This window comes from Eulemur rufifrons, chromosome 5 (genome assembly GCF_041146395.1).
Source record: "Eulemur rufifrons isolate Redbay chromosome 5, OSU_ERuf_1, whole genome shotgun sequence".
Classification (NCBI taxonomy): Eukaryota; Metazoa; Chordata; class Mammalia; order Primates; family Lemuridae; genus Eulemur; species Eulemur rufifrons.
In genome coordinates this window covers 37,433,121-37,459,506 of record NC_090987.1, presented here as the reverse complement: position 1 = coordinate 37,459,506, position 26,386 = coordinate 37,433,121, and the positions used below count along the sequence as shown (strand labels likewise).

At 39.2% G+C, this 26,386-nt stretch overlaps 1 protein-coding gene across 1 annotated transcript in view; it reads right to left on the bottom strand.

Annotated features, from left to right (window-relative positions):
- The window catches only part of CHST9 (carbohydrate sulfotransferase 9), a 201,690-nt gene that overhangs the window by 14,925 nt on the left and 160,379 nt on the right, over window positions 1-26,386 (bottom strand). Inside the window, exon 4 of the mRNA XM_069468155.1 lies at window positions 9,477-9,514. Within this exon, the coding sequence (XP_069324256.1) occupies window positions 9,477-9,514 (38 nt within the window). The remainder of the gene's footprint in view (window positions 1-9,476; window positions 9,515-26,386) is intronic.

Here is a 26,386-nt window from a genome sequence, read left to right as displayed (position 1 = left end):
CCAATGTGCAATGCATTAATCATCTCTGAGATAACCAGATGAGGCTTTATTGTAATCTCTTTCTATTTTGCTGAGATAATTTCACTTGCTTTGGAGTTTATGAGGCCATAAGTGGCTCCCATCTGTTGATGAACATATTTCTAAGAGTCATTTAGTCTCAAGTATGGAATACTTGAGGGGAAGTTAAATTGTAACTTTTATATTAAGTGTCATCTTAGTAACAGAACCAAAATTGGAAGCATGTGTTCAATTTTGGTCTTTCATTTTCAAAGCTTTAGGTCAGGCAAAGAATTAATTTCATTTGTTTACAAAGTAGTTATGCCTAATAAAATCTATTTTCTTTATGGTCACATTTTAATCAACCCATTGCTTTAGAAAATGAGAGAAATCTGATTGGCTAATCATTCAACATAGTAAATTACATTATTCCACAACCATAGAACACAGGCCTAATTGAATTATCCAGTAAGAGTATGATGAAAATATTCCCTTTTAACACACTCTGAGAGAGGCACATCCCAGTGATGAAACAGTGAAGAATCTTGTTTATTCCATCCTTGTTTGATGGCCAACCACAGAATATAACATAACACTTCTGTGGATAATAACTTTTTCCACATTAAGGATAATAAAAAGACAAGGTAGTTTTCACTGGATCCTTACTCCGAATTTTCACTACTTGTCTGTATTTCTTTTCCTTCCTAGAAATTTGTTTTGTGGTAAGTGCTACTTTATAAAATAAAGCTTAAATAAAATTGGTTTCAATTGGTGCACAATAAAAGGGATATCTGGGATTATTTTCTCCCTCTAGTGAGAGGTAGAAAATCTCTGGGGTGATTTCCTTCACTCTTGAGGTTCTGATGGGCACCAAGGAATATACCCTCAGTAAAATGCAGATACACACAAAAGTCTACAGACAGTATCAGGGTACCAGGGAAGTCCATTGATGGATATCTGAGGGGATCTGCCTTAGGGGATCTAGACCATATATATAAAATGAATTCTGCAGAATTCACTTGGCATTATCACTATTCCTTTTTCTTTTCTTTTCTTGTTTTTTTTTGTGAGACAGGGTCTCGCTTTGTTACCTGGGCTAGAAGTCCTGGGCTCAAGTGATCCTCCTGTCTTAGCCTCCCAAGTACCTGGGACTAGAGGTGCTCACCACCATCCCTGGTTATTTTTTTTTTTTCTATTTTTTGTAGAGATAGGGGGTCTCGCTCTTGCTCAGCCTGATCTTGAACTCCTGGCCTCAAGTGATCCTCTAGTCTCGGCCTCCCAAAATGCTACGATTACAGGCGTGAGCCACCGCTCTTGACCTATAATCACTACTTCTTAAAATACAACTTTTTTTTCATGTCAACAAGCAACTGTTATCCAAAATGATGACTACTCAAGTACCTCTTTCACACAATTCCAGAAGATACCCTTTTCGCTTGAGTCCTTCATTCCATTCTTTATCATGAGAAGAAAAAATAAAATGGGTAAGACAGTTCAAAGGTAGACCAAAAATATACTGCATTTTAGAATGTATATTCAAGCATAATGACAAATTGGCTCTGTGGCTCATTTTGACCGTAGCTTTAACCCAGGAAGTGAGTGAAAGACTCTACATGGACGTGTCCTTTGAATTACTGAACACCAGATGTTCTCTACTAATTGTGTTCTTTGCTATTAGAACTTGGCTGCTGATTTTTGTTACTATGTGTTGAGAGAAAAATTCCAAATGCTGGTGCTAACCATTTTGCTAATAAAATATGCTAAGCAGAAAAATTTCAATTCAGTTAATCTTCTAGTACAGATGCTAGGAAGTAGAGAGGGACATGACTAGAACAACCCAAAAGAGTGGAGGAAAAAGAAGAGAAACAGATTGAAAATCATTCATGAAATGGATTTTGTTGGCCTACTGGGCAATAGCATCTTAGAGAGTGTGATTCACTTACATTAGATGGTAAATTCACTCTTTTTATTCTTTTTAACAAATGCTACATTTGGAGTTCAGAGTTTCAGAATCATATTTTTTCACGAGTACATAGACAATGACACTGTCATCACCAACAATGAAGAACTTATAAGAAAGTTTTTAGAAGTAAGGTACTTGCCTGGAAAATAAAAGAATAAGAGAACATATTGTAGTGAGTGAGAATAAAGGTTTCTATTTCAATTCTCATTTGATATTGTCTCCATGATATTTCTGTCTGGGCTCTGCTGAGGAAAATTACCAGTGGGCAACAGATTATCCCAATGTATACTTTTTCCAAGCTAGTTTTTAATCTCTTTTCAGGTGACAAATTGTTTTCTCTTAGACCAGATTCATTTGATCTTTCACTTATTTAATTAAAAAAGTAATTTACTGCTCAACAGGGACCCCAGAGTAAGTGTATGCTTATCTTGATTATTAAATCACTTTGAAGACACACATACCACATCACAAATATCTGTATTCCAGGGTCTCATAACAAACTGCTTCAGTATTGGTGTCAAAATTGGGGTGCTGATTAGGGTGGTCATAAGTGGGATAGTTTAATTAGCAGAACAACTTTCAGAGGAGAAAGGAGTATGGCATAATGGTGAAGAGAAAGGACCTCAGAATGAGATACACCGTGGCTGGGCGCACCTGTAATCCTAGCACTTTGGGAGGCTGAAGCGGGAGGATCGCTTGAGGCCAGGAGTTGGAGAATGAGATACACCTGGATTCAGGCTTGAGCTCCGCCACTTCCCAGCTGTGTGCCTTTAAATAAAGGTGTTTTATTTAAAGCAGCACAGAGCAGCAGCCATTGCTCATTCTGTAGAGTTGGATTGCCTGATTCAATTCTGGTGTGGCCACTTACCACATGCGTGAGTTTGGACAAGCTACTTAACCTTACTAAGCTTGACTCCTTTGATCTGAACCTACTTCACAGGGTCACTGTTCTGAGGTTTAAATGAGATAATTTTATGTAAAATCTAGCATAGGACCTACACACAGAGCTCACAGAGCATATAATAATAATGCTACCTATTATTATCACACAGAGCTCATTGAACATTTAATAATAATGCTAACTATTATTATCATTATTAATTTAGTGCTAAACATGGCAAGACCTGGAAACTTACCAAACCTGATTTCAAGCCTGAGTTTCCATCTGTATGAAAAATGGACACTACAATCCCGATCCTCATAGGATTGTTGTGACAAAAAAATGAGACACGGAGCACCGAATGACTAGCACAATTATTGGTCGCAATTATTCAGAAGCATTCTGAATGCTTGAGTGAGAGCTACGTGCACATTCGACTGTAAATAGCTCTTGTGGTATTTATTCCAACCATTATTGTCTTCTTGGTGGTCATGCTTTTAAAACACCTGAGGGCCATTTTCTCACCCTCCCTTTGTTGTGTCAATCTCTGTACCTTTCCACAGATAACCCTTGCACAATATTTTAACTTTCTCGGCTTCCAATGAAAGAGATGAGGCCCATCCCTTTGACATTCACATTTAAGTATTTTCTAGGTATGAAGCCATCTGACCTTTAATAAAGACCATCTTTTATAAATTTTTTTGCTAACCACCACCATTAGTGCCACCACTTTTTGAGCCTTTCAGTCTTGCTTTCAAGCATTTTTTTTAAAAGACTCATAAAGTGGATAGCTTTCTAAAAGCACAACTTCCAATTCTGAAGATAATCTTAAGAGAGAATTAGGGGGAGATGGGATCTTTACCAGCTCCATTAGTGCTGAACTTGCAAAGAGAAACTATCTAAGTCAAAATTGTCTCCTTGAGTGCATGGCCATTTTGGTAAGAATAGTGCAAGGTAGTGCAATCCCACTTTAAATTTAGAAGTCCTAACATGCTACACTGAAAAGGCATCACCGAATGGCACTGCCATACGGACATTCGAGAAAAAAAATCAGGTGCCCACGTCTTGACCCAAGCAAACTGTTTGAGGTTCTGCAGGCAGTATGGAAGGTAGATGCAACGGGAAAACAAAGACCTGGATCTCCCTGCCCTTTGAGTCTTTCATTTCTCTGACTGTGATCATTATTCATTAAGACCATGTACAGCCTTGGCTTTTCCTTCTGTTTAGATTCCTTACCTGGTAGGGCAAAGGACACCACCTGGTTCTAGCCTTCTAAGACTCAATGACACAACAGGTTTGAGCGTTCCAGTGTACAGAGAATAGACTGTCCAAATTTAGAAGTCTCACTGGATACTGGCATAATAATTTAGTGAGCTGAAGAATTTATATTCAGCCAGCAATTGGTTGGGTCCTTATGATATGCAAAGCCCAACGGTGGACACAGAAATGAACCAAACATGATCTTTTACCTTTAGGATGATATATCTAGTCACAAAAATCATATTGGGATACAGATAATTAGAATATATAGTGGAAAATGCAAAGATCTATAGCAAAAGGGCAGATAAAATAAAATAGGATCACAGAAGAGAGAGATTATTCTTAGCTATGTGTTGAAGGAAAGCTTCACGGAAGAGGTAATATTTGAGTCAGGTGTTACATGAGTAAATGATGTACATGCAGAGAAGGGGGTTAGTATGTTGGTGAAATAGTTTTATAAAGGACACAATAGTGGTTTTCATTTCAAAATATTATGAGGGTACAAATGTTTTTGGTTATATGAGTTGCTTTTATAATGCTTGAGTCAGGGTTATGATTGTGCCCGTCACCCAGATAGTGCTCATTGCACCCTTTAGGTAGGTTTTCTCCCATCCCCTCCATCTCCCTCCCTTTCCCTCCTAGTTGATTTCCATTGAGTTTTACTGCCCTCTGTGCACATGAAACAATAGTTTTATGTAAAGGAGTAGACTGTGAAATAAATCTAGGAAGGTGGGAAGTGTTCTTTCCAAGGGAGTTCGAGATGCTAGGGCCTTGTATTTCACACTCAAAGGTTAGAAATTTATTAATTTCAAATGGCTTTTCATTAGAATCATATGTTGAGTTTTGAAAATTGCAAATGTCTGGGCAAGGTTGTCCCCAATATGTGTGGGGTGTAGAGCAAGAGTATGAATGGAAATCCATATACTGTATGCCTGAATATTTCAAAATTTTAAAGGAAGCTACACCCAAGACCTGGTCCTTGTTCCCAACCAAGGGACTGCTCTGGGACTAAAGCTAAAGGAGTCCTTCTTTCCTTGAAGGCCACCCTGCCACTAGAGGCAGGACAGAAGCTGGACTCAGGGAACTCCTGAGCAGTGGCTGTGTTAGCCCTTATCAAGGATGGGGAAGGACTCAGTCAAGGTCTTCAGGTTACTGGGAAGAACAGGTTCTCTTACCTCACGCCTCCCTTTTCTGATTCCAGATTACCAGGAGGTTCAAAGCACCACCCAAAATTATACCTACCCACTCCACCCATGCCCCCGAGCAGAGGAGAGGATGGAAGTACAGTTACCTGGGGAACACAGTCTGCCTATACATCCTCCCACTTCAGGGACTGTAGGGCGGGTACCTAGAAACTAAGGCAGCCTCTCCAGTTTCACAGGACCCAGGCAGCCTGACCTCTCTCAGTAAGAGAGAATTTCACTCTTTTATTGGCCCACCCCACTTGCCAATATGGCACGATTCAGCCTTTACATCCCTCTCCCATGTTTTTTGTGTGCTCAATTGGTTATCAAACTTTAAAACATGAGGCTGAGAAGAAGAAAAAAAAGTCTTTTCATGTCTGTGTTTGTGATGTTTGGAGCCCTTTAAAGCACATGACCCCTCCTGGTCTGGTCCATGGGTTGTGCTATGCCTGGATCCATTTCTAGAACTACTGATCCAGAACTCTTGGGGTTGGAGTTGGAGGTGGGGGTCTCAGCGTCTTTGCTCACAAGTTTCAGGGGTGATTATAATAATGTACAGGCAGGGTAATAATCACTGTCGACGATGGGGAAGGTTTTTCTACTTAGTTTTTGTTTTTCAGCAGAGGAGGGATGCTAGATGATTGGTATTTTAAAAGGCAACTGGAACAGAATGGAAGATGAACATAAAGTTGGTGAGACTCACAGGAGAGCCTTGTGAAGTCACCAAGTAAGTGAGATGGGAGCCTGGTCTGCAGCAGGGGCCGTGGGAGGAGGTGGGGAGCTGGCTTGGAGAGGTCTACAGGAGATTATTGCATCAGAAGTGCTCTGTGCTCAGAGAGAGATGGAGGCCAGGATGACTCTGAGCTTTCCAGCTTGTTATGGCTTGAATTGCGTCCCCCAAACAGATATGTTGAAGTCTTAACTCTTAGTACCTAAGAAGGTGACCTTATTTGATAATAGGGTCTTTGAAATGTAATAGAGTTAAGAGGAGATCATTGGGGGGAGACCCTAAGCTAATAAGGTCAGCGTCCTTACAAGAAGAGGAGGAACACACAGAGAGGACAGCCATGTGATGACAGAGGCAGAGATTGGAGTGATGTAGCTATAAGCCAAGGAATGTCAAAAATTGCTGGCAGCTACCAGAATCCGGGAAGAGGCAAGGAAGGGTCCTCCCCTACAGGTTTCAGAGAGAGCATGGCTCTGCTGACACCTTGATTTTGGATGTCCAGTCTCCAGAACTGTCAGACAATACATTTCTGTTGCTTTCAGCCACCCAGTTTGTGGTACTTGGTTATGGCAAACCAATGGTAAACCAATACGTAGTTTCAATGGCATGCTGGGTGCCTTTCAAACTGGGTGATCAGTACAGGCGAGCGTTTCTGGTAGCCAGCACCTGTCTGGACTGCTCTCCACAACAGGGACATCTTCTCCATGAGGAACAGAGCCTCATATTCAGTGACTCTCTTTGTTACTTAGCTACACAAACACAAGGTATTAGCTCACTATGGGTTTTAATTATCTACTATAGAAAAAAGGCATAAACAGAACGTATTAATTTATTACAGGTTTCAGTTGTCTACTATATAATCAGGCAGTTTCTCAAAGTAAAATGAAAAGGCTTTTACATTCAGTTTTCCCATTCTCATGTTGACCATATTTTAATTTGGTTTTGAAAGGTATTTTTGGTAATATTTTAAGATATGATCTTTAATCTACCATAGTAAAAATCATTCAGAAAACCTATAGGAGATTTCATCTCTCCAAGTAACATTTTTCAGATAGGAAAGTATTGCAGCATTGAACTGTCAGAGAGACAGCTGAAAAAATGGGTCACGCATTCATCTCATTCTGGGATATACGCTGCCAAGCAGTGCACGGCTCATTTTTGTCCTCTTCTTGTAAACAAGCTGCATTAACAAGTTACTTTTAAAAAGCATACTAATTTCCCCAGTGAACTGCACAGGAAAGAATCCGGTGTTCCCTATGGAGAACTCAAATTGTTATTTGTTCTCAGAGCTCAGGTGTGGTAAGATAGCTGTGGGCTAGACACACAGGCTGCATCTTGGGCAGCAAGCTTAAGCTTCTCTTCCACTCCAGCCCTGACTTCTCACATAGGTGCACAACCCATGGCCTGCCTAATGGAGAAAAAAAGGGACTCGATTCTCAATTTTCATTTAATTACACTATGTAGAGTGCCTAGTGGGAAGGATTCAGGGGGAAGATTAATGCTTAACACTGGTCCAGTTTACATTCCTTTCTGATCAAAAACTCTGTATTGATTATCCAAAGTGGGTTTTCAAAATGTTTTTCAAGAGCCAAATTCTTTTGGTGGCTGAGTAATTTGAAAAAAGAAGGTGATTTCATTTCTTGACACTTTGCCAGAATTTAGATAAATTAGAGGTGTAAGATGCTGTTTGAATTGTATTGTCAGTGCATTGTTGGGGATGGGGAACACTTCCCTACTTGGGAGAAGAATAAATAGGAATTTCATCATAGGATTAGAAATATAAGCTGATAGACAATGATTGAACAGTACAACCCTCTGTTCTGAGAATGACTATATATAATTAAAATATTAAGACTGTTCCCTCTTAAGTTAAAACCTGAAGAATTTCACTCTCCTATTGGGACTGGAAACCATTATGGTTTTATCTGGCATCAAATCAATATTTAAGATTATGAGTAAATATTTGGTGTTCTATTTTTTGTTTACATATTCTATTAGTTTTGCCAAATGTAAAAAGAAGGAAAAACAGGAAATGAAAATCTACCCATAAGAAGTGACTTAAGCATATTTTTTTGACCAACAGCTTTAACTTGTTAAGTTAATAAAGAAAACAATTCTCTTTATTAGGAAAAGTATTTTCTATGTGACTTAAATAAATAAAAATGACAACAATAAACTTTACTGGTTAACTGTTTGCTCAGCCTTACCAAACCTCTTGAGTACATAATTGAAAATACAATGATAAAGAAACTAAGTTCAAAAGGCAAATAAACTTGTTGAAATGGCCAACTGATTTTGCTATTACACAATGATGGTATTTTCAAGTGTTAAGTTGCCTGCTACTACAAGTCAAGATTTACAATTATATTCAAAAGCAAAATGGCACCTGATAGACATTAAATTTTGCTTACTGAATTTGCAGTATAGAATATTGGCCGAATGAATGAACCATTTTTAAAGTTTGATGAGTTACAGGGCACAAATTAGGTAAAGCTAGAACTTTATTTGGATGGATGGACAATAGGAGCTAGAATTGGAATTTACTTTGGAGTGCACTTAGGAGACTTTGAAAAATGCACCCTTGACTGGTGTAAATGTAGATTTATCATTCTTCTCCTTGGCAAGGGTGAGTTATAATTTATGCCAGAGGAAGAAAAAAAAAAGAAATACATGGAGATTTATATCTGTGAGTGAAACCTGAGCAACTGTTGCCACACAGGCCAATGTTTGCGCTCTCTGAGTCTAGTGGCAAAGGCAGCATTTGGAGAAAGTACAGCTTAACTGGCCTATGGAGAGAGTAGGGAGGGTGAGGCAAGATACGCTTTTAGTGAAGGCCTCCCTTGGCTTGTATGTGTGGCTGCAAGTCTCAAGCCCTAAACAGTTCTATAGAAGGATTCCACCTACCTGAACATACAAAAAAATAGATTAGTAAGATTGAATAAGAAAACAGTGAGGCAGACAGGAAGATGCTGGCTAACTGTGAATGGAAATGAAAGGCCAGAATGGGAAGTCAACTTGTGGTATGTCTCCTCTGCTAGGGGGTCAGTTCTTAGCTGTTTAGGACGGAGTGACTTCCAGCTGAGCGCATTAAAACTTGAGAAAATCACAGAGGACAGTCACCTTAGTTAAGGGAAAAGTAGATGCAAGTATCTATTTGCTGCTGTGATAGTATCAGTGCAGGGGTCAGGATATGGTCAGAGGGATACTTGCAAGTTGGAACTGGCAGAGTCCCATTTTTCTACTGGTCCCCATTTGGGTAGGATGGGGGAGAGGGAAGGAATGGGGTTGGGAGAGACAAAGAAAGTGCATGATCATCCACAGATGACCAATTTATTTGTTCTCAGAACCAATGCCATATATATTGCTCATAACCAACAACTAGCATTACCTTTTCCTTTTGCATTTATAAATGCTTACTTATTAACATTTAAAACAAAATTCTGTATTACAGTTTACGAGAAATACCTGGTTGGCGATATCATCCTGGATTTTTTCTGTAGTCACTGAAAAAGAAAGCAAAAAGAAATTTTACATTTAAATCATGAAAATGATGAAAACATAGTACTGAACCCGCCTTGTACTCAGTCAAAACCCCCCTGGCAGTCCTGTGCTGTCGGAGCAAGGGTGTGTATCACCATGTGGACATTCAGAATCACTCCAATGATTGGGGGGAAAAAGGAAAAACCTAAATAAACTGTATTAGGCAAAGATAACAGAAAGTGGAGCAGAAATCAAATAAGAGTGATGCCAGCAGAATGTATTAAACCTTGGCAGAGAAATGATGAAGAGATGAAAAGGACTGAAGAAAAATTTGAACAGCTATTCAAAGGTTTCCAAAGGACGACGACTCGTTGAAGCATAATACTAATATTGACCCCATGGAAGCTTGAGAACTAGATAAGGAGATTTGAGGTGGCAGATGGCAGTAGTGCTACTTGGAAAAACTTTTCTCCTACCTGTGAAGTGACATTATAGCACTTTGTTGTTATGCTACCGACAGAGATTGAAGTACAAACTAACTTCTGTAAATGGCATCTTTCAGGATGGAAAAAAACTCAGTATGTATGAAAGGCAACAGAGGGACATAAAAAATAAGGATTCTAAAATAATAAACTTCAGTCATTCTGAAAATAGTCTGAAAGTGGGCAATGTCATATAGATCTTAAATAGAAGGAAAAAAATCTTTAGTAGTAGTAAATAAATAACAACAACAAAACACCAGAAAAGAAGAAATTTTGTGGCACCAATGTTATTGTGCCTTTGTGAACACTTCAGTGTATTACATATACTTCATTAAACATGTCCTTTTTAAAAACATAAACTTTAATTTTAATTGAGATAATTGTACAGTCACATGTAGTTATAAGAAATAATACATAGAGATTCCTGCACCCTTTACCCAGTTTCCCCCAGTGGTAACATCTTGAAAAACTATGTTACAATATTACAACCGGGATGCTGATATGACTACAGTTACAGTAAAGAACAGTCCTGTAAGGAGCCTTCCTATTGCCCCCTATGGCCAAATTGCTTCCCTCCCACCTCAATGCCCTCCCTAACTCCTGGAAACCACTAATCTGTTCTATCATTTTATCATGTCAAGAATGATATATAAATGGAATCGTACAGCATATGACCTTTGGGAACTGGCTTTTTTCACTAAACTTAATTCTCTGGAGATTCATTCAGGTTACTGTGTTTATCAATAGTTGGTTCCTTTTTATTGCTGGGTAGTATTCTATGGTATGGATGTACCAAAGTTTGTTTAGCCATTGACCCAGCGAAGGATATCTCTGTAGTTTCTAGATCTTGGCTATTATGAATAAACCTGCTATAAACAGGTGTTTATAGGTTTTTATGTGAACATAAGCCTTCATTTTTCTGGAATAAATGCCCAAGAGTGAAATTGCTGGGTTGTATGGTAGTTGCATATTTAGTTGTTTAAGAAACTGCCAAACTGTTTTCAAAAAAGATGTAATAAGTGAAACTTACCAATTAACCAATGAACAATAACTATACTTTAAATTTGTACTAAGTATTCAGTACCCAGCTAGGTGCCATATGTGATACAGTAAAAACATAAGGAGCAAAGAAAACAGGATGGCAGTATTCTGAGTGGGCTATTTGATCACATTGTCACCAGGAAATGCCTGGGGCCGATCTTGGTAAGGACCACTTCCTTCCGTTTTTAAGGGCAATGCTCCATCAGATACTCTTCATATGTTTTACTTTTAGATTTCTTTTGTCAGAATATATGCAGAATGTTTAAAGAAGAGGCAACATGACTTGTGGGAAAAGCTCAGCCTTTTAAGTTAGATCACCAGTATTCAAATTTTGGCTCCCCAAAGAAGTGACATTTGAAGTGAAATCTGAAAGGTGATAAGGGAGTTAATTTGGCCAAGAAGAGGGGAAAGAACATTCAGGTAGAAGGAGGAGCATGTGCAAAGGTTCCCGGACAGGAGGGAACACGGTGTGTCCAAGGCTTAGAAAGGGAGCCAGCATGGCAGGAAAGGAGTGGTAAGGAGGATGGGGTGTGGGGGAGGCTGCACAGGCAGGCAGGAAACACACAGCCTTACCTACCAAGCCCAGGTGGACCATTCTGGGGAGATTTCTGATGATCTCAAGAGTAGCAGGAAGTTGGCCATTAAGAGGATTGAGGCCAGGGTGTGGCTAGGGGCATTAGAATGGCCTGCACAGATTTGCATTTTTAAAAGACTGCTCAGCTCTGGTTAACCAGAGAATAGACTGGACTGGGTGTCAGGGCAGCACCAGCACTACAAAACCTTCATTTTCTTTCTTTAGGGACCAAGGGAAATCTGGAGAAATTCAAGGGAAAAATAAGAGCCAAAACAATCAAATATCTATACCCTAATAGCCCATTGAACTCCAGAAAATGGACTAGAGGAACAGCCTGCTATCTAACGACAGCTCTGCCAATGACTAGATGTTTGATTTGGGGTGAGTTACTTAATGCTCTGGCTTGTTTGCCCACCTAAAACAAAGAGTTAAGAATATCCACCCTGTCCCAGATTTGTGAGGACTTTGTAGGCAAAGGGTGGGGGAGAGGCATTCCAGGTGGCTGGGGCAAGACCAGTAAAATCTCAGAGGCAGGCAAGAGTGGGGTGTGTTGGGTGAATTGTGAGAAGTTCTGAGGGGCTTATGCCCTACAAGCATGGACTCTAGAAGGTGAGGAGTACAGGGTGTGGGAGGAGGGCAAGCCCCCAGCTTTGGGAGGTTGTTGACTTGGGTTGAGGTTGGAGGTTTTGCAGGCAGTGGAAGGCCAGCAAAAGTCTTTCAAAAGGGCATGAGGTGACCAAAGCAATTCTTGAGCAAGATAAATTGAAAAGGAAGGGGAGGGTGAGAACACTGAGCATGTGTAGTGCCCAGCCAGGAGGAATGAGGGCATGAGCCTACACAGAGAGAGCAGGAAGGGAGGGATGCCTGGAGCAGGTGGCATTTCTTTTTCTTTTTTTCTTTTTACTTTAAGAGACAAGGTCTTGCTCTGTTGCCCAGGCTGTGGCATAATCATAGCTCACTGCAGCCTCCAACTCCTGGGCTCAGGCGATCCTCCTGCCTCAGTCTTCCAAGTAGCTAGAACCACAGGCATACAACACGACAGGCTAATTTTTAAATTTTTTGAAGAGATGGGTCTTGCTATGTTACCCAGGATGGTCTCAGACTCTTGTCCTCAAGAAATCCTCCCACCTTGGTTTCCCAAAGTGCTGGGATTACAGGCGTGAGCCACTGTGCCTGGCCACAGGTGGCATTTTTGAGGTCGGTTCTGGAGATTGATGGGATATGGGAACTTCAGGAGCAGAAAGCCAGGACAACCCTCAGGTTTTTAACCAGGAGAACTTGTAACTGATGACACTATTAAAGATACAATGGGAGAAGGAACAGAATTTCATGAAAACATGAAGATATCTGTAGGTTACAGAAACTGACACGGTAGTTATGGTGGACAGAAAATGTCCACACACTAATCATTGGAACCTGTGAACATGATTCCTTACATGACAAAGGAACATGGCCGATGTGATTCACTTAAGGATATGGAGGTGGGAAGATTATCTTGGATAAAGCTGGACATGTCCAGTGGCATCATAAGAGTTCTTACAATAGAGGGGCAGGAGAGTCAGTGGCAGAGAGGAGGCAACGTGACAATGGCAGCAGAGGTCAGAGTGTGCTATTGCTAGAAGTGGCTGTGAGCCCAGGACTGTCAGCAGCCGCTAGAAGCTGGAACAGGGGAGGAAATGGACTTTCCCCCGAGAACCTCCAGTAGGAAGTCAGCCTTGCTGACACCTCGATTTTAGTCTAGGGAGACCCGGCTGAACTTTTGACCTCCAGGACTGTATTGTTTTAAGCCACTAAATTTGTGCAATAGGAAACTAATTAAAAAAAATTCTCATGCTCTTTTCTGGCCATTCCTCAAGGGGCAGGGAGGAAAGCACACTGCTACGATGTCACCGCTCTGTTCTGGGCGCTGTGCAACACACTTCACAGACCTTATAGCCTTGGAACAACCCTGCAAAGTAGAGGTTATTACTTTTATTTATTTATTTTTTTAGATTAGGTGACCAGGGCTCAAATTTGACAAGGTTGTTGGAGTGGTAGTTTAAGTGGACCATAGAAATAGCTACCCTGGAATCCTTAAAATTTAATCTCATCATGTCATCAAAAATGGGAACAGAATAAACTGCAGAAGGAGGCTGTGGGCATTGTTGGCTCATCTTACGATGATGGTGGTGTTGAGACACCGTTGTCCATTCATGAGCCTTGGGAATGGAACTTGTAGGAACATCCCAGCCCACTCTTGTCAACATTGGAGGGGGCCTATTTCTTTAAGATTTATAATCCTAGGATAACTGCCTCAAAGTCCCCCAACTCTGCAGTGAGACTCACTAATCCTTCCCATAGTAAGTAAGTGGTTTGATGAATCATCTCAAACTGACTGAAACTCCAGGGGAAGTTCTTTTTTTTCCTAAACAGTTTAAAACAGTGATTCTTAACCTCTTTCAGGTAACAGGTCCCTTGGAGAACCTAAGAGCAGCCATGAATCTGCTCCTCAGAAAAATGCTAACACACAGAAAAATGGGAAAATGGCAGGAGGGACCGGGAAATGGCTCAAGGGGGTCAATAACGGTGTCTGGAGGAGGGTCAAAGAAGTCCATGGGCAGAAGGACAGTGTCTCAGTGTCTTCAGGATGTATCTATAATTGATGACATCCTGTCCACTGCCACTACCTCGTTGAGCCCATCAATGTCTCTCCCCTGGATCACAACTGTAGCCTTCAGGGGTCTCCTTGCTTCCACTCCAGCTCTCTCCAAACTCCTTACTCCATCTCGCATGCCCTGCACCCTTTGCTCCTTGCCTATCTCTCCACCCCTGCCTTGCTGTGTGTTTCCCCTCTCTTTCTACCTTCCATCTCCCTTATATTCACTGGTCCTTTTTGGCCTCTGGTCCTTTGCACATGCTACTGTCTCTCCAGCCATGCAGTGCTGGCTTTTTTATATTTTTTAAAGTCTCCATTTAATATTAAGACCAGGTTCTTTCCTGGTCATCCCATCTCATCTTGTGATTCTTGACCTCAGCTCATTATTTATTTCTCTCCTAGCACTCATCACAACCTGCAATTATTTTATTTGTAGGTTTGCTTACGTCTTTGCTTGCCTCCTAATTTATAATGTAAGCTCCTTGAGGTCAGGGACTATGTCATGTCAAAGGGCCCTTTTTTAAATCTATTTTATACAACATCTATAGTATCACAGTTCTGCATTAGGAACACAACGAGTGTTCTGAATGGTGGGAATTGAAGTGAAGGATTGAGAGTTAATTCTAGATAACTCAGAAGATCATGATCTGCACTTTTCCTGAAGATCAATAATATTATAACTGTCCTTTTAGGTTTGAATTTACCCAAATTTCCACCATTTTCTTTCATTAAACTACTCCTTACAAAAATAAGGTTTCTTGGCACAGCTACCATGAATAAATCTATGGGCTTCTTTTTAATTGCACTGTGCAGTATGTGTAACCAGGACGCCTTTGGTGGTGGCAGGGAGGGCAGCAGCCACACAGCCTCAACCCGAGAGCCCAAGCGATGGAGAGGGGCCCAACCACAATCCTGGGCTGTGTCTTGGGATGACAAGACAGGCTGGATATAAATGCCCTTGGCAAAAGGTCAGAGGGTGCCCAGCATTCAGGGCATCTGTCCAAATGTGGAAGAGGCAGATGACTACTGGTGATACAAGTGGCAAGGAACATATCCATGCTTCGGAGAGACTTGGGTACCAGGTCATGTACAACTCAGGCAATGAGGTAGAAGCTCAGTTGCTGGGAAACTGAGGGATAAGACAGAGGCTGATTCAGAAGGTAACACGGTAGTGCTCCAGCGACTGATGTCAGGCAGTCCGTTGAGGATCAGGGGAACTCAGGAATCAGATAGATCATTTCCGTGAATTACAGCCATTTAAATATGAGAAAAAAAAATATCTTCCCCTGAGCTATTAAAATTCTAATACATTAAAGCATTTAATTATATTATTATTTATTTTGTGGCCCTAATGGTTATGATTGCTGCTAATGATAATGTTTTACTCCTGCTTATGGATGGTCTCAGCCTGGTGGAAATGTAAATGTTCTCTGGCCCCCCAAGAAAAAAAGAAGGGAATCCCACTTAAGGAAAAAAAAAAACCTAAGTCATTCCCAAATTTATTCAAATGATATTAGAAAAGGGGGAATGGAATTTAGGGGGATAAATTTTAACTATATAAGCCTTTGCTAATAAAAGATTAAGGAGTATGGGGTTTAGCATCTTTTAATTATTTTTTTTCTAGCATCTTGAATATACAATGTTTGAAATCTCTGGTTGGATCAACATTATTTTGCTCAGAGGTTTGTGGACTTTGCATACTGATTCTTTCCTGTTTCCAAGTACATTTGCTTTTAGGCTATTTTTATTCACTTTAAAGGAATTTTAATAACTTTCTGTTGACAGCATGGACAGCTGGTCTTGAGAATTAAAGAAAATTCACTTGCTGACTGAGGAAGGAAGTGACATCAATGAGCTTCTAAAGTCAGCCCAGGGGGGGAAATTGGCTGGTGAGAGAGTAGCCTTTCATTGCGCTGTATTTATCGAGCGGTGCCTTGAGATGCAAATTGCCGTATCAATCAAACCTGCGGTGCTTACCTCCAACCAACTCAGTGCAAACTGAAGGAACAATGCCCTGAAACACTGAGAATGAAAAGGATGAGGGGTGCAGGAACCCAGGGGCTAAGTGAATTACGGAGCTCAGAATGCTCTCTCCCTGATCCGATGCTTCATTCACTGTCAAGGCCCAGTTTCTTTGTCTAGAAAATGAGTTTGATGTAAACTGTTGGTTGAAGTCGGTCTGTTTCTGTGACAAATGGCCAAGAAGACCAGGTACTAATATAGATAGTACAGACATGTTATTGTGGCACTTTTGTCCCAAAGAGAGCTGTCATCAATTGCTTTTTATCCCCCGCTGACAGCTATTTAGAAACAGGGATTTTTAGGTATCATATACAGCTACTACTTTGATCCCTTATTTTTTAAAATCTGTATTCATGGTTTATAACTCTACTGCAGAAAAAGCCAGTTATCAAATCTGGACTTTAATAATGACAATAGTAATAACAATTGTCATTGTCATGATAATAAATGGCTTCATTCTCACCGCTGTCAGAGAACTTCCCTTGGGAGCTGCAGTTTTCCATTTTCAAAGATAGCTGTGGTGCAAGTGGATTGTGTGTGTCTGTGTGGGGTTGTGCCATGAGGGCATGCGTGTGTGTACACTCCCACACCTGTGCGAAAGAGAGGCAGAAAAGTACCTGGGTACATTTTATGGTTAGGAGGTGAAAAATTAAATTGCTGATTATTTATTTCTTAATTCATTCCAAAAGTGTGTGAGTTGGCTACAGTGATGGTTCGATAACAGTTAAATAATTAAAATTTGAGTTAACAATGTGGAATCACAAGAATTAATTTAGTCCAAGAGACTGATGCATTAATGCTGGCCTAGAAACATATTTGGAGCTTTTAATTCAAGTTTTAAGCTTTCATGAGCTTAAATATGTAACTTGAACCCACTAAAAAACATTGCTCAAGTAAAGAAAGGTAGAGCCAAACCCTCACCTGCCATAGTCTTCAGGCCAAAGATGTTTCATATTGCTCCCAAACCTGGAGATGCTTTGGCTTTAGCAAAACTTGTTAATTTGATCCTACAATAATATTTTAATGGGTGTCTATTCTGGACAAGGTAATATGTTAAGTTCTCTAGGGGTATGGAAGTAAAGCAGAGCAAACAAGATGAGCTCACACACACAAAAATAACAATGCCAAATCATGGAGCTGTAAGATATTTATTAGTAAATTGCAAAGTCAGATGCAAATTGTATTTAAACTGTTCATGGAATCTGCTATGATTTGAATGTCCCCTCCCTAACTCATATTGAAACTTAGTTGTCAGTGTAACAGTATTAAGAAGTGATTAGATCATCTCTTCAATTAATGCCATTATCATGGAAATGGGTTCCTGATAAAAAGGGTGAGTCCAGCCGGGTTTCCTCTCTGTTGCATGCACTCACTTCTGCCCTCTGCCATGATATGACCCTTGCCAGGCACCTGACTCATGCTCTTGGACTTTCCAGCCTTCAGAACTGTGAGAAACATATGTTTTTCCTTTATAAATTATCCAGTCTGCGGTATTCTCTGTAGCAACAGAAGATGGACTAAGACACAGTCACTTTTAGACTTTTCTAGTTTTGACTATGCCACTGTCAAGCTATATGATATTTGGCAAATTACTTTACCTCTCTGGTTTTTGCTTTGTCTTTAGGGCATAACGATGAGGTTGTAAGTACTAAATTTGCTTCTAGTTGCTTACATTTTTTGACTGTAAAATGAATGAAGGGGATTGAAAATTTCCATAGGATTGGCACAAATAAAAAAGAGAGGAAGAGATCATGTTTGGTTTAGGAACCTGGGGAGGCTTCCTAGAAGTGACAGCATTCTATCTGGCACATTAATATTTCATATTAACAGAAGAAGATTAGGAGAACTGTATTTTGCCCAAAAGGAAGAGCAAGAGCAAATACACAAAACCGGGAAATCAGTGTCTAAGGAATAGTACATACTCCTGTTGGACTTAAGTGTGGTCTGTATATTAGCAAGTAATAGATAAAACCACAAGGGTATCGTGGACCAATATTATAGATGACTCTAAATACTTAAGGAAAGATGTTTGACATGTATTTGGTAGGGGAGTCCTTGAATAATTTTGAGCCAGGGAGTGATCCAAATGGTGTTTTAGGAGGGTCCATCTAACAATGCTTTTGCTTGAGGATGGGAGGTCCTCGTAAGGAGATGGAAGAGTATGAATGTGAGACACACTTTGTGAGTAGAATGGACTTGACAAGGCTGTTGGAAGAAATAGTGGGACAGAAAGGAATAAAGGAAGAGCAAGATTTTAAGCTTGGTTACTTGGGAGAAGAAGCTCTTAATGTAAAGATGGGAATAAGGAAATAGGTCCAATTTTAAAGAAGTAAACCTGGTGAGTAACAGTAGAGGTGGGATGATAAGCTCCGTCCAGCATTTGTTCAGTTTAACATTCTGGAGGCAGAAATACAGCTCTGAAAAAAGTCAGAGGTAAGTGTCAGGCAATCTTCTGTAGAGAGGTGATAGGGGAGAAGATAGCATAGAAGACTCTCACGTTGAATTATAAAAAGGGAAATGAATATTAAGGTTAGAACTTTGGAAAACAGTTATATTTTATTTATATTTGAATAATTTGATGACATCTTAGATAATGGAATGCAAAGTTTACATCCTCCATGTTGAGTAAGGAGAGACACCTTCTCTAAGCTACCACAAGGATTTATCTCAGGAACTAGCAAATTTGAAGTTTGGTGCAACAGCTTACGTTCTCACTGGTTGTGGAGTTAAAAGGCAACTGCAAGATTTAGCAGAAGAGAATTAGGCCAATTTTCTTATTTTATAAACTGAGGCTGATGAATGTTTGGAACTTACTTGAGGACAACAACCCAATTAAGGGAAGAGCTGAGTCTGGAACACTGGTTCCTGCAATCATCAAGATTGGGGACCAAGCAATGAGCATGTGTAGGTTTGAATCCCATTTTCCCTACCCCCTGTATGGATGGCCTTGGATAAGTAACAACTTCTCACCTTCCTCATGTGTGAAATAAAGCTAACAAACAAACTTATAGAGTAATTTCTGATGATTCAAAAAGTTCACATATGTAAAGGGCTTACTATAGTACCTGGCATCAGTAATGGTTCTTGGTCTAGTTGTCTTTCCCTTATATCACAGAATGCCCAAGCCAAGGATAGCAAAACCCAATTGTTTGAAATCCAGAGGGATGCCAGTTCTGAATATGGTTAAAGAGGATGAGAACAAATTTCAAGACAGCAATGTATGCTATTCTGGAATGACCAAGGAGTATGGAAGAGAACTAGAAATAATAATATATATTTTAATGTCAAAAAATTTAAAAAGCCAAATTTGAAGTGATTAACAAATAGTCAAGAACTTTAGCTTAGCCAAATAAATAAAAATTAAAGTGCTTGGAATCTTATTTTTACCTTAAGGTGTATATGCACAGACATTAATCCAGATTCTGTTCTTGGTCTCCATTCCCCAGACTGGCAAGTTGCACAGGAGAAAGAATCTTCTATACTGAGTGGGGGAAACCAGGTGACACAAAGGCAGCAGGGACTTCATGGGAGAACTACTGGGCTAGCGCCTCCCTAGTGAACCAGCTCCAATTCTCATGTAAAACAAGCCTTGAGAAGAAAGGTGTCTACAGTTTCTGTTTTACCTTTTATACTTCTCAGGGTGAATATGGCACCTAGCATTAAATTCATTTTTTTTTCCTTTGTATCCATTACACTGTCCCAAACTCTTGAGTTTTATTAATTTCTTATTAAGTTTGCAGATTGCAAGTACTCTCAGTTTCTAATTGTCTCTAGTGACCACTCAAAGCCTTAGTATACAGTCAAGGAAACTAAATCACACAGTCAATCAGCGATAGACTCTGGGGCTTATGATCTCTTATAGCAGAATCCATATTCTTACTAAAAGTCAGTTTCCCACTGCTCCCTGCTTTTATCTGTAGAAAGAGATGAGAAATTCTATTCTAGCTCTTGTTCTATTTTTTTTTTAATCAAGTTGATTTTTAAAATGAAGTGCCATTTTTTCCCCCTGAAAATTCAAGCAAGATTTTTTTTCTACAAACAAAACAAAACAAAACAAAAAAACAATAAACCCCAAACAGCTAAATGGGACAGCTATTTTTTCTTCTCAGCTAACTTTTAGAGTACTAGGGACTACAGACAGTAAATATGGATGTTTTTTCAATTATCTCTTTTCCATACATCAACACTCATCCACTTAAGGCTAGAACCAGCTGAAAGGATTGTTCATGCACGGCGATCATTAGTTTCCCAGCTCTCTCTACACAATATAAACATACCTCCAGAGAGTTTTGTTTGGATAGTGTAGATTAAGATTCTGCAGAGAAAAATCAAAGGCTGTGCCTTTTTCACCAGTCCCTCTATATTAGTGGGTAACCCTGTGGCATGTAGTGGGCTGTGGTTCAGGCAGCAGAGACCACATGTAAACAGACAGCTCTTAGGTGGCTCCATGTGGCACCATTTTCCCAAGATCAACCTATGAGATATTTTCCTGTACAATCCCAACAGCAGAGGTAGACTTATAATTTTGATACTTTTATATAATCTTCCTATATTTTTTGCATCTTTTTTGGCATTTGGGGCATTTTTCCATTTGCTTGCTTGTTTTATATTTCAGAAGTCCTAAGTGTAATTCTAATTCCCTTTGTGGGTGGGGGTAGGATGGTTTTGCAGGGTTGGAGGGTATCATAAAATCAATTCTGTGGTGGGACTCTGTTAATTTTTAGCTTTTTTTTTTTTAAAAAAAACAGCCCCAAAAGAGTAGAAATGACAAAGTTGAATATAATCTATGGTGGTATCATAGAGAATTCTTCTTTAACCAAATTCTTATTTATTTTGCATCATTAATATTAATTAGGGGGAAATCAGTTTATATTCATTGGAATCAAGGTTGATTCCTAGCTTCTCGCTTTTTATAAATAAAGGTTTTGGGTTTTTGAAGCTCACTGTTATTTTATTTTGCATGAAAATGAGTTGACTATTCTGATTTGCAATGGTGACAGAAAAATGTTCTTTCATTTTTTTTCCCTTCTATTTGGGAAATATACACTTTAGATAAAATTTGATTATTGTTATGAAAGTAATAACTTGAGGAAGTAACCTAAACCCATGAAGTACTAAACTATTCTATACATGAATTGTTATATGATTTTCTGTGTTAAAATCTGTAATTCTTTTTTTCCTCAAAAGAACAGAGAACATACACCTTTGGGATTTTATGTTATAGGCAAATAATACCAATTTCACAAGAGTGCTATAATGAATGCTTACCTTGCTGCAATTCTCATTATATTTAAATACATCCAAGAATTCAAGATGGTGATTTATCTCCTCTTCACTGCATTGCTCAAGCCATCTTTCTCTCTTAACCAAGTTAGGGTTAATGTTTTTTGGTAGTTTGAATCACCAATCATGATCTTAACTAGAAAATCCTTTCTCCTTAACTTGATTAAATTTACTACTTATATAAAGAATTTTCTTTTTCCTCTGCTAGGAAATCTTTGCTATGTAAAAAACTAGTCACAAGAACATGATGCTGGTTCAAATATGCAGATATGTTGTGTTTCCTCTGTAAAAATAACCACCTGGGAAGGGTCCATTTCAGAAGGCAGACTATGAAGACCATTTTTCATTTTAAATGAGTATCTAAGGTTTCTTCCATGTATGACATGGCATGTCATGTATGGCATCTAGATCAGTTTTGTTGGTTAGCTATTCACTAGTGATTATAAAAAGTAAACTCAATGCTCTTCACTCTAAGCAATGTAGAACTTAGAAATCTATAAAAATCTTACTACAGCGGTTGTGTTGAGATGATTTTCAGAAGGACTGGGGTAGAGGCAGAGAACAAGCTAGAAGGCCACCTGAGTGCTCTCCAGGACCACTGAGGGGGCCCTGAGAGAGGGCAAGGGGTGTTAGGACGTATAGGACAGACCCATTCCAGAGACGTGAAGGAGGTAAAACTGGCTGCTTGATGAGTAAGTAAAAGGGAGGAATCATGACAAGCAGCAGGTTGGAAGTTTGATGTCTACCTGGACAGTGGTGCCATCCAAGAAGCAGTTCTAGAAGGTTAGTTAGGGGGTTCTATTTTATTCATGGTTTCAATACCTACAGGACATCTAAGATGGAAATGCTGAGCAGGTAGATGAATACGTGAGTCTGAAGCTCCAGGGAACCACCTGGACTACAGATGCAGGCGTAGAAGTTATCAGAGGGCTGTTGTTAATTGAGATGGACAATGAATAATATTCCTCAGGGAGAATGGACAAGGTGAGAAGAAATAGAACTGAGGTGTGATGAGAGAAAGAGGGCTTCAGAAAGACGAAGGAGAAGAGTGTCCAGAAGGATAAGAAATTTACCAAGGGTGTCCTGTCACGAGTATCAAGGAAATGAAGAAGTGGGGAGGGATCCACTCTTACATTGCTGGGGCTAGAAGTGCAACCCTTTAGGAGGAGAATTTTTCAATATCCAGTAAAATTACTTATGAACAAATTTGCTCTTTGACTGCTATTTCTAGTTTACCCTGAAGATACACCTCCATGATATAAAAACAAAAATATGCCCATGGTTATTCATTACAGCATCATAAGTAATTACGAAAGACTAGAGACAAACCATTAGAAACAACTATAAATACATCCACTCAGTGAAGGCCTAGAGTATTTGGTTATTAAAAAAAGAGTAAGGTTAATCTCACTGAGAGAAGGATATGTATATGTCTATATGGCTATGTTTGCAATAAGAAAAGAGGGAGACGTTATTTATGCGGAAGTGTGAAAATGGACAGGATCTTGTTTAGGAGTGATACTTCTCTGAGGATACATTTTATATTGTTGTGACTTTTGAACTATGTAAATACGTTACGTAGTTCAAAATACAAAATTAAATAAAAAGGTAAATTCTAAAATTGAACACAAACAGAAACAAATGAACCTAACTTTCTAATACGCTGATAAGAAAACAATATCAAAAAAATTTTTCAAGTAACTGTGAACTCAGTACTTTATTTACCTGTATGGTTTATATTCCAAGAACAAAAAGTACTGTAAAGACATTGTAAGCATCACTCAGTAGATTTATTGTCAGTATTAATACGGGCATTATAATTTTGCGACCGTTTCAAGTATATTGTAGGATATAGAAAATAAGTAAGTATAGTAATATTATTAGAAAATAAAATTTTCAGTGTAAGAGAAAAGAGAAATGACAAAAACAGAGGAATTCTGAATCTCAATTGAAAATATTAATATGAAGTCAGCATTTAGAAAAACAAACATTCTAGTAGCAGTGAGTATACCCAGATTTGACAGTGGCACCCACCAGCCTGGTGGTGTAATTTCTCCATTTTTCTAGGCAGGTGATGTGAAAATACCAGGGTGCAAGCAGTTCATTGGCCCTGAAAGAGGGAAGCTCTGATGATGGACGGTGAAGGCCCGGACCAGACTGAGGAGGACGGTGGCCAGAGACAGAGAGAATGCAGGACTGTCTGGCTAAAAGGCCCAGAGATATCTATGAGGTCAAAGAACAGTTAGATGCATGAGAAATGTCCAGAGAATACTAATAGCCAGATGTGGTCAGAGACTGGAATCTTTGAGCTTCAGATTTTGGAAATAGAGCGATTCCAGGTGAGGATCACGTTGTGTCTGAGAGCTGGCGGCTGCAGGGGAGCAGAAAGCTCAGAGTTGTAATGAATTTTCCTCAGAACGATAGATCGTCAGAGTTATACGACTGTAGCATTTACTCCAATTTCTACCAGCAGAAGTTTGAAGGAATTTCTGTCAGTGAGGGGTCTGAGTTTGGTTTACTGCCATTTCTATAAAACTGCCTTACTCAGATTTCAATCGCCTTACTCAATTTCTGTTTATCCAACAAAAAGGCCTAAGAAAGAGCCAAAAATGGAGCATGAATTCCCCTCCAGGGACTTATTCTAAGGAAACCTGGAGGGTCATACACAAAGCTGAGCCTGCCTGCGTCCTCCAGGCTGGGAAGACACAAACCTGAGAACAACCTACGAGGCCTCAGCAGAGGACTGGCTGGAGAAGTCACAGCAGAATGGTCCAATGTGGCTTATGTAGCCAGTTTAAAATGATGACATAGATATATTTAATGAAAAACTAAGTTAGAGAACAGTATGCATCTCATGTACCTATTTTTATTAAAATGTATATTTTTTAATGGAAAACATTATGACTTCCCGGGTGTTGGATTCATGGGATTTTTTTCCCGTTTCTCTTTACTTTCTAGTTTTCTACAATGAATTGTGTTATGTGTATAATAAAGTTCGAATTTCAAAGAAATGAAAATGCAACATAAATATATCTTTACCATGGTGGTGTTTAAAAAAACTTTATTGTCTTATTTTAATATTACTAAATTAATATGTGTTTGTTTGTTGTGAAGAATTTAGAAAATACAGATAAAAGAATTAAACAACTATTTGTGATCCTAGCACCATTAGATATGGCCTGTAACATTTGTGGTCACCATTTCAGATATTTTATTTTTACTTTTCAAACGTGGTATTATAGCTTTAAAAACTTTTTTGTTCACTTAAATAATCTTTGCATGCCATTAAATATTTTTAATCTATGTTGTATTGAATGGCTATATAGTGTTTTTTTTTTTTAAACCCAAACTTCTTTAATTCTTTTAGAGATGTTTAAGTTATTTACTGTATCTTTTGGGGAGAGGGTACCCTATCATATACCATACTGTACGTGCATATGAATAAGACTTTGAGCACATTCGTCACCTCTCCTTAGCATAAATTCCTGGAAGTGGAATTGATGGATTAAAGAGTTTTACTAAATTTGCAATTCTAATACTATTAATATTACTAAATGCCTATTTCCCAGCACTTCTGTTAACTCTAAATTTTATTAAAAAGTGCCAGTTTTTAAGGAAACATGACAGTATTTATGTCATCCTGTTGTTTTGACTTTGTTTTATTTTTTATTGGAGAGATCGAACATTTTTATATGCTTATAGGGCACTGGTATGTCTTTAAGTCATCTCCCTGGGTCACTTTCCTAATACAGTATCCTCTTTCTCTTAGTAATAATAATTTTTGCCTGTCATATATTTCATGAATTTTTGTACTAATTTGTCATTTGCTTTGACTTGTTTACAATGTTTAGGTAATAAAAGGCTGAAATAATAATAGCAATGGCCAGTACTCAGTGAGCACTTACGAGACGCTGGTATTGCTATGCTAGGCACATCGGATGCATTATTCACTCAGCCCTCCCAACACTCTCGTGAGATACGTCGAAACTTACTGACGTCAGCAAGCCTAGGATCACATAGCTGGGCAGTGGGGAGCTCAACACTCTCACTTTTGAACCTGCGTCATTTCTTTTCTGGTTCCTGCCTTCGGTATCATGCTTGGAAAGGCATAACTCTGTGCAGCTATTGAAAATAATAATAATAAGGTCCAATGTGTATTTAATGCTCTAGAACAATATCCACATTGTATTCTCAGAACTGTTGTGTATAATTAGTGTGTTTTCAAAAGTACACAGAATTATATATAAAGTCAGAAGAGATACACTTCAACACTTTGTGATATGTAGGGCTTGGTGGGATATTCACTTTTAATTTAAACACATCTGTTTTTGTTTTTTTCCAAAACTTTTTATTAGGAAAGTGTACTGCATCAATGGAAAGAGAGTGATTTTGTGTTTGGATAATAAGGCATGGCTGAGGCTTTGAATATGCCTTTTCTTCTTTGCATGTTAGGACAGGCATTCAATTCATTCATTCATTTATCCGCTTGTCCAACCATTGGAGACTCGTAGTTTGAAAGTCTACTTTGTGTTGGTTTTGGGCTGGATACTGGGAACACAAAGATGAAAGGATATAATCAGTACCTCCTCACAGTCTAGCAGAGAGACAAGCAGAACAACTTCAGTGTGTGACAGTTGTCACAGGAATATGGCCAGGCACAGTAAGAACACAGGGGTGTCAGGAACAATTTCTCAAAGGTGCTACCATTTCGATTGAGACACACTCCTACAGAATTCTCCCTTTCCAGATCCCACAACTGTCCCCCAGTCCCCATATCCCTCTTCTCTTCCAGCTGGGGTGATGACAGCTCTTCTGCTACTAACCTGGGATTACTACATCACCTTCTATGCTCTGCTGC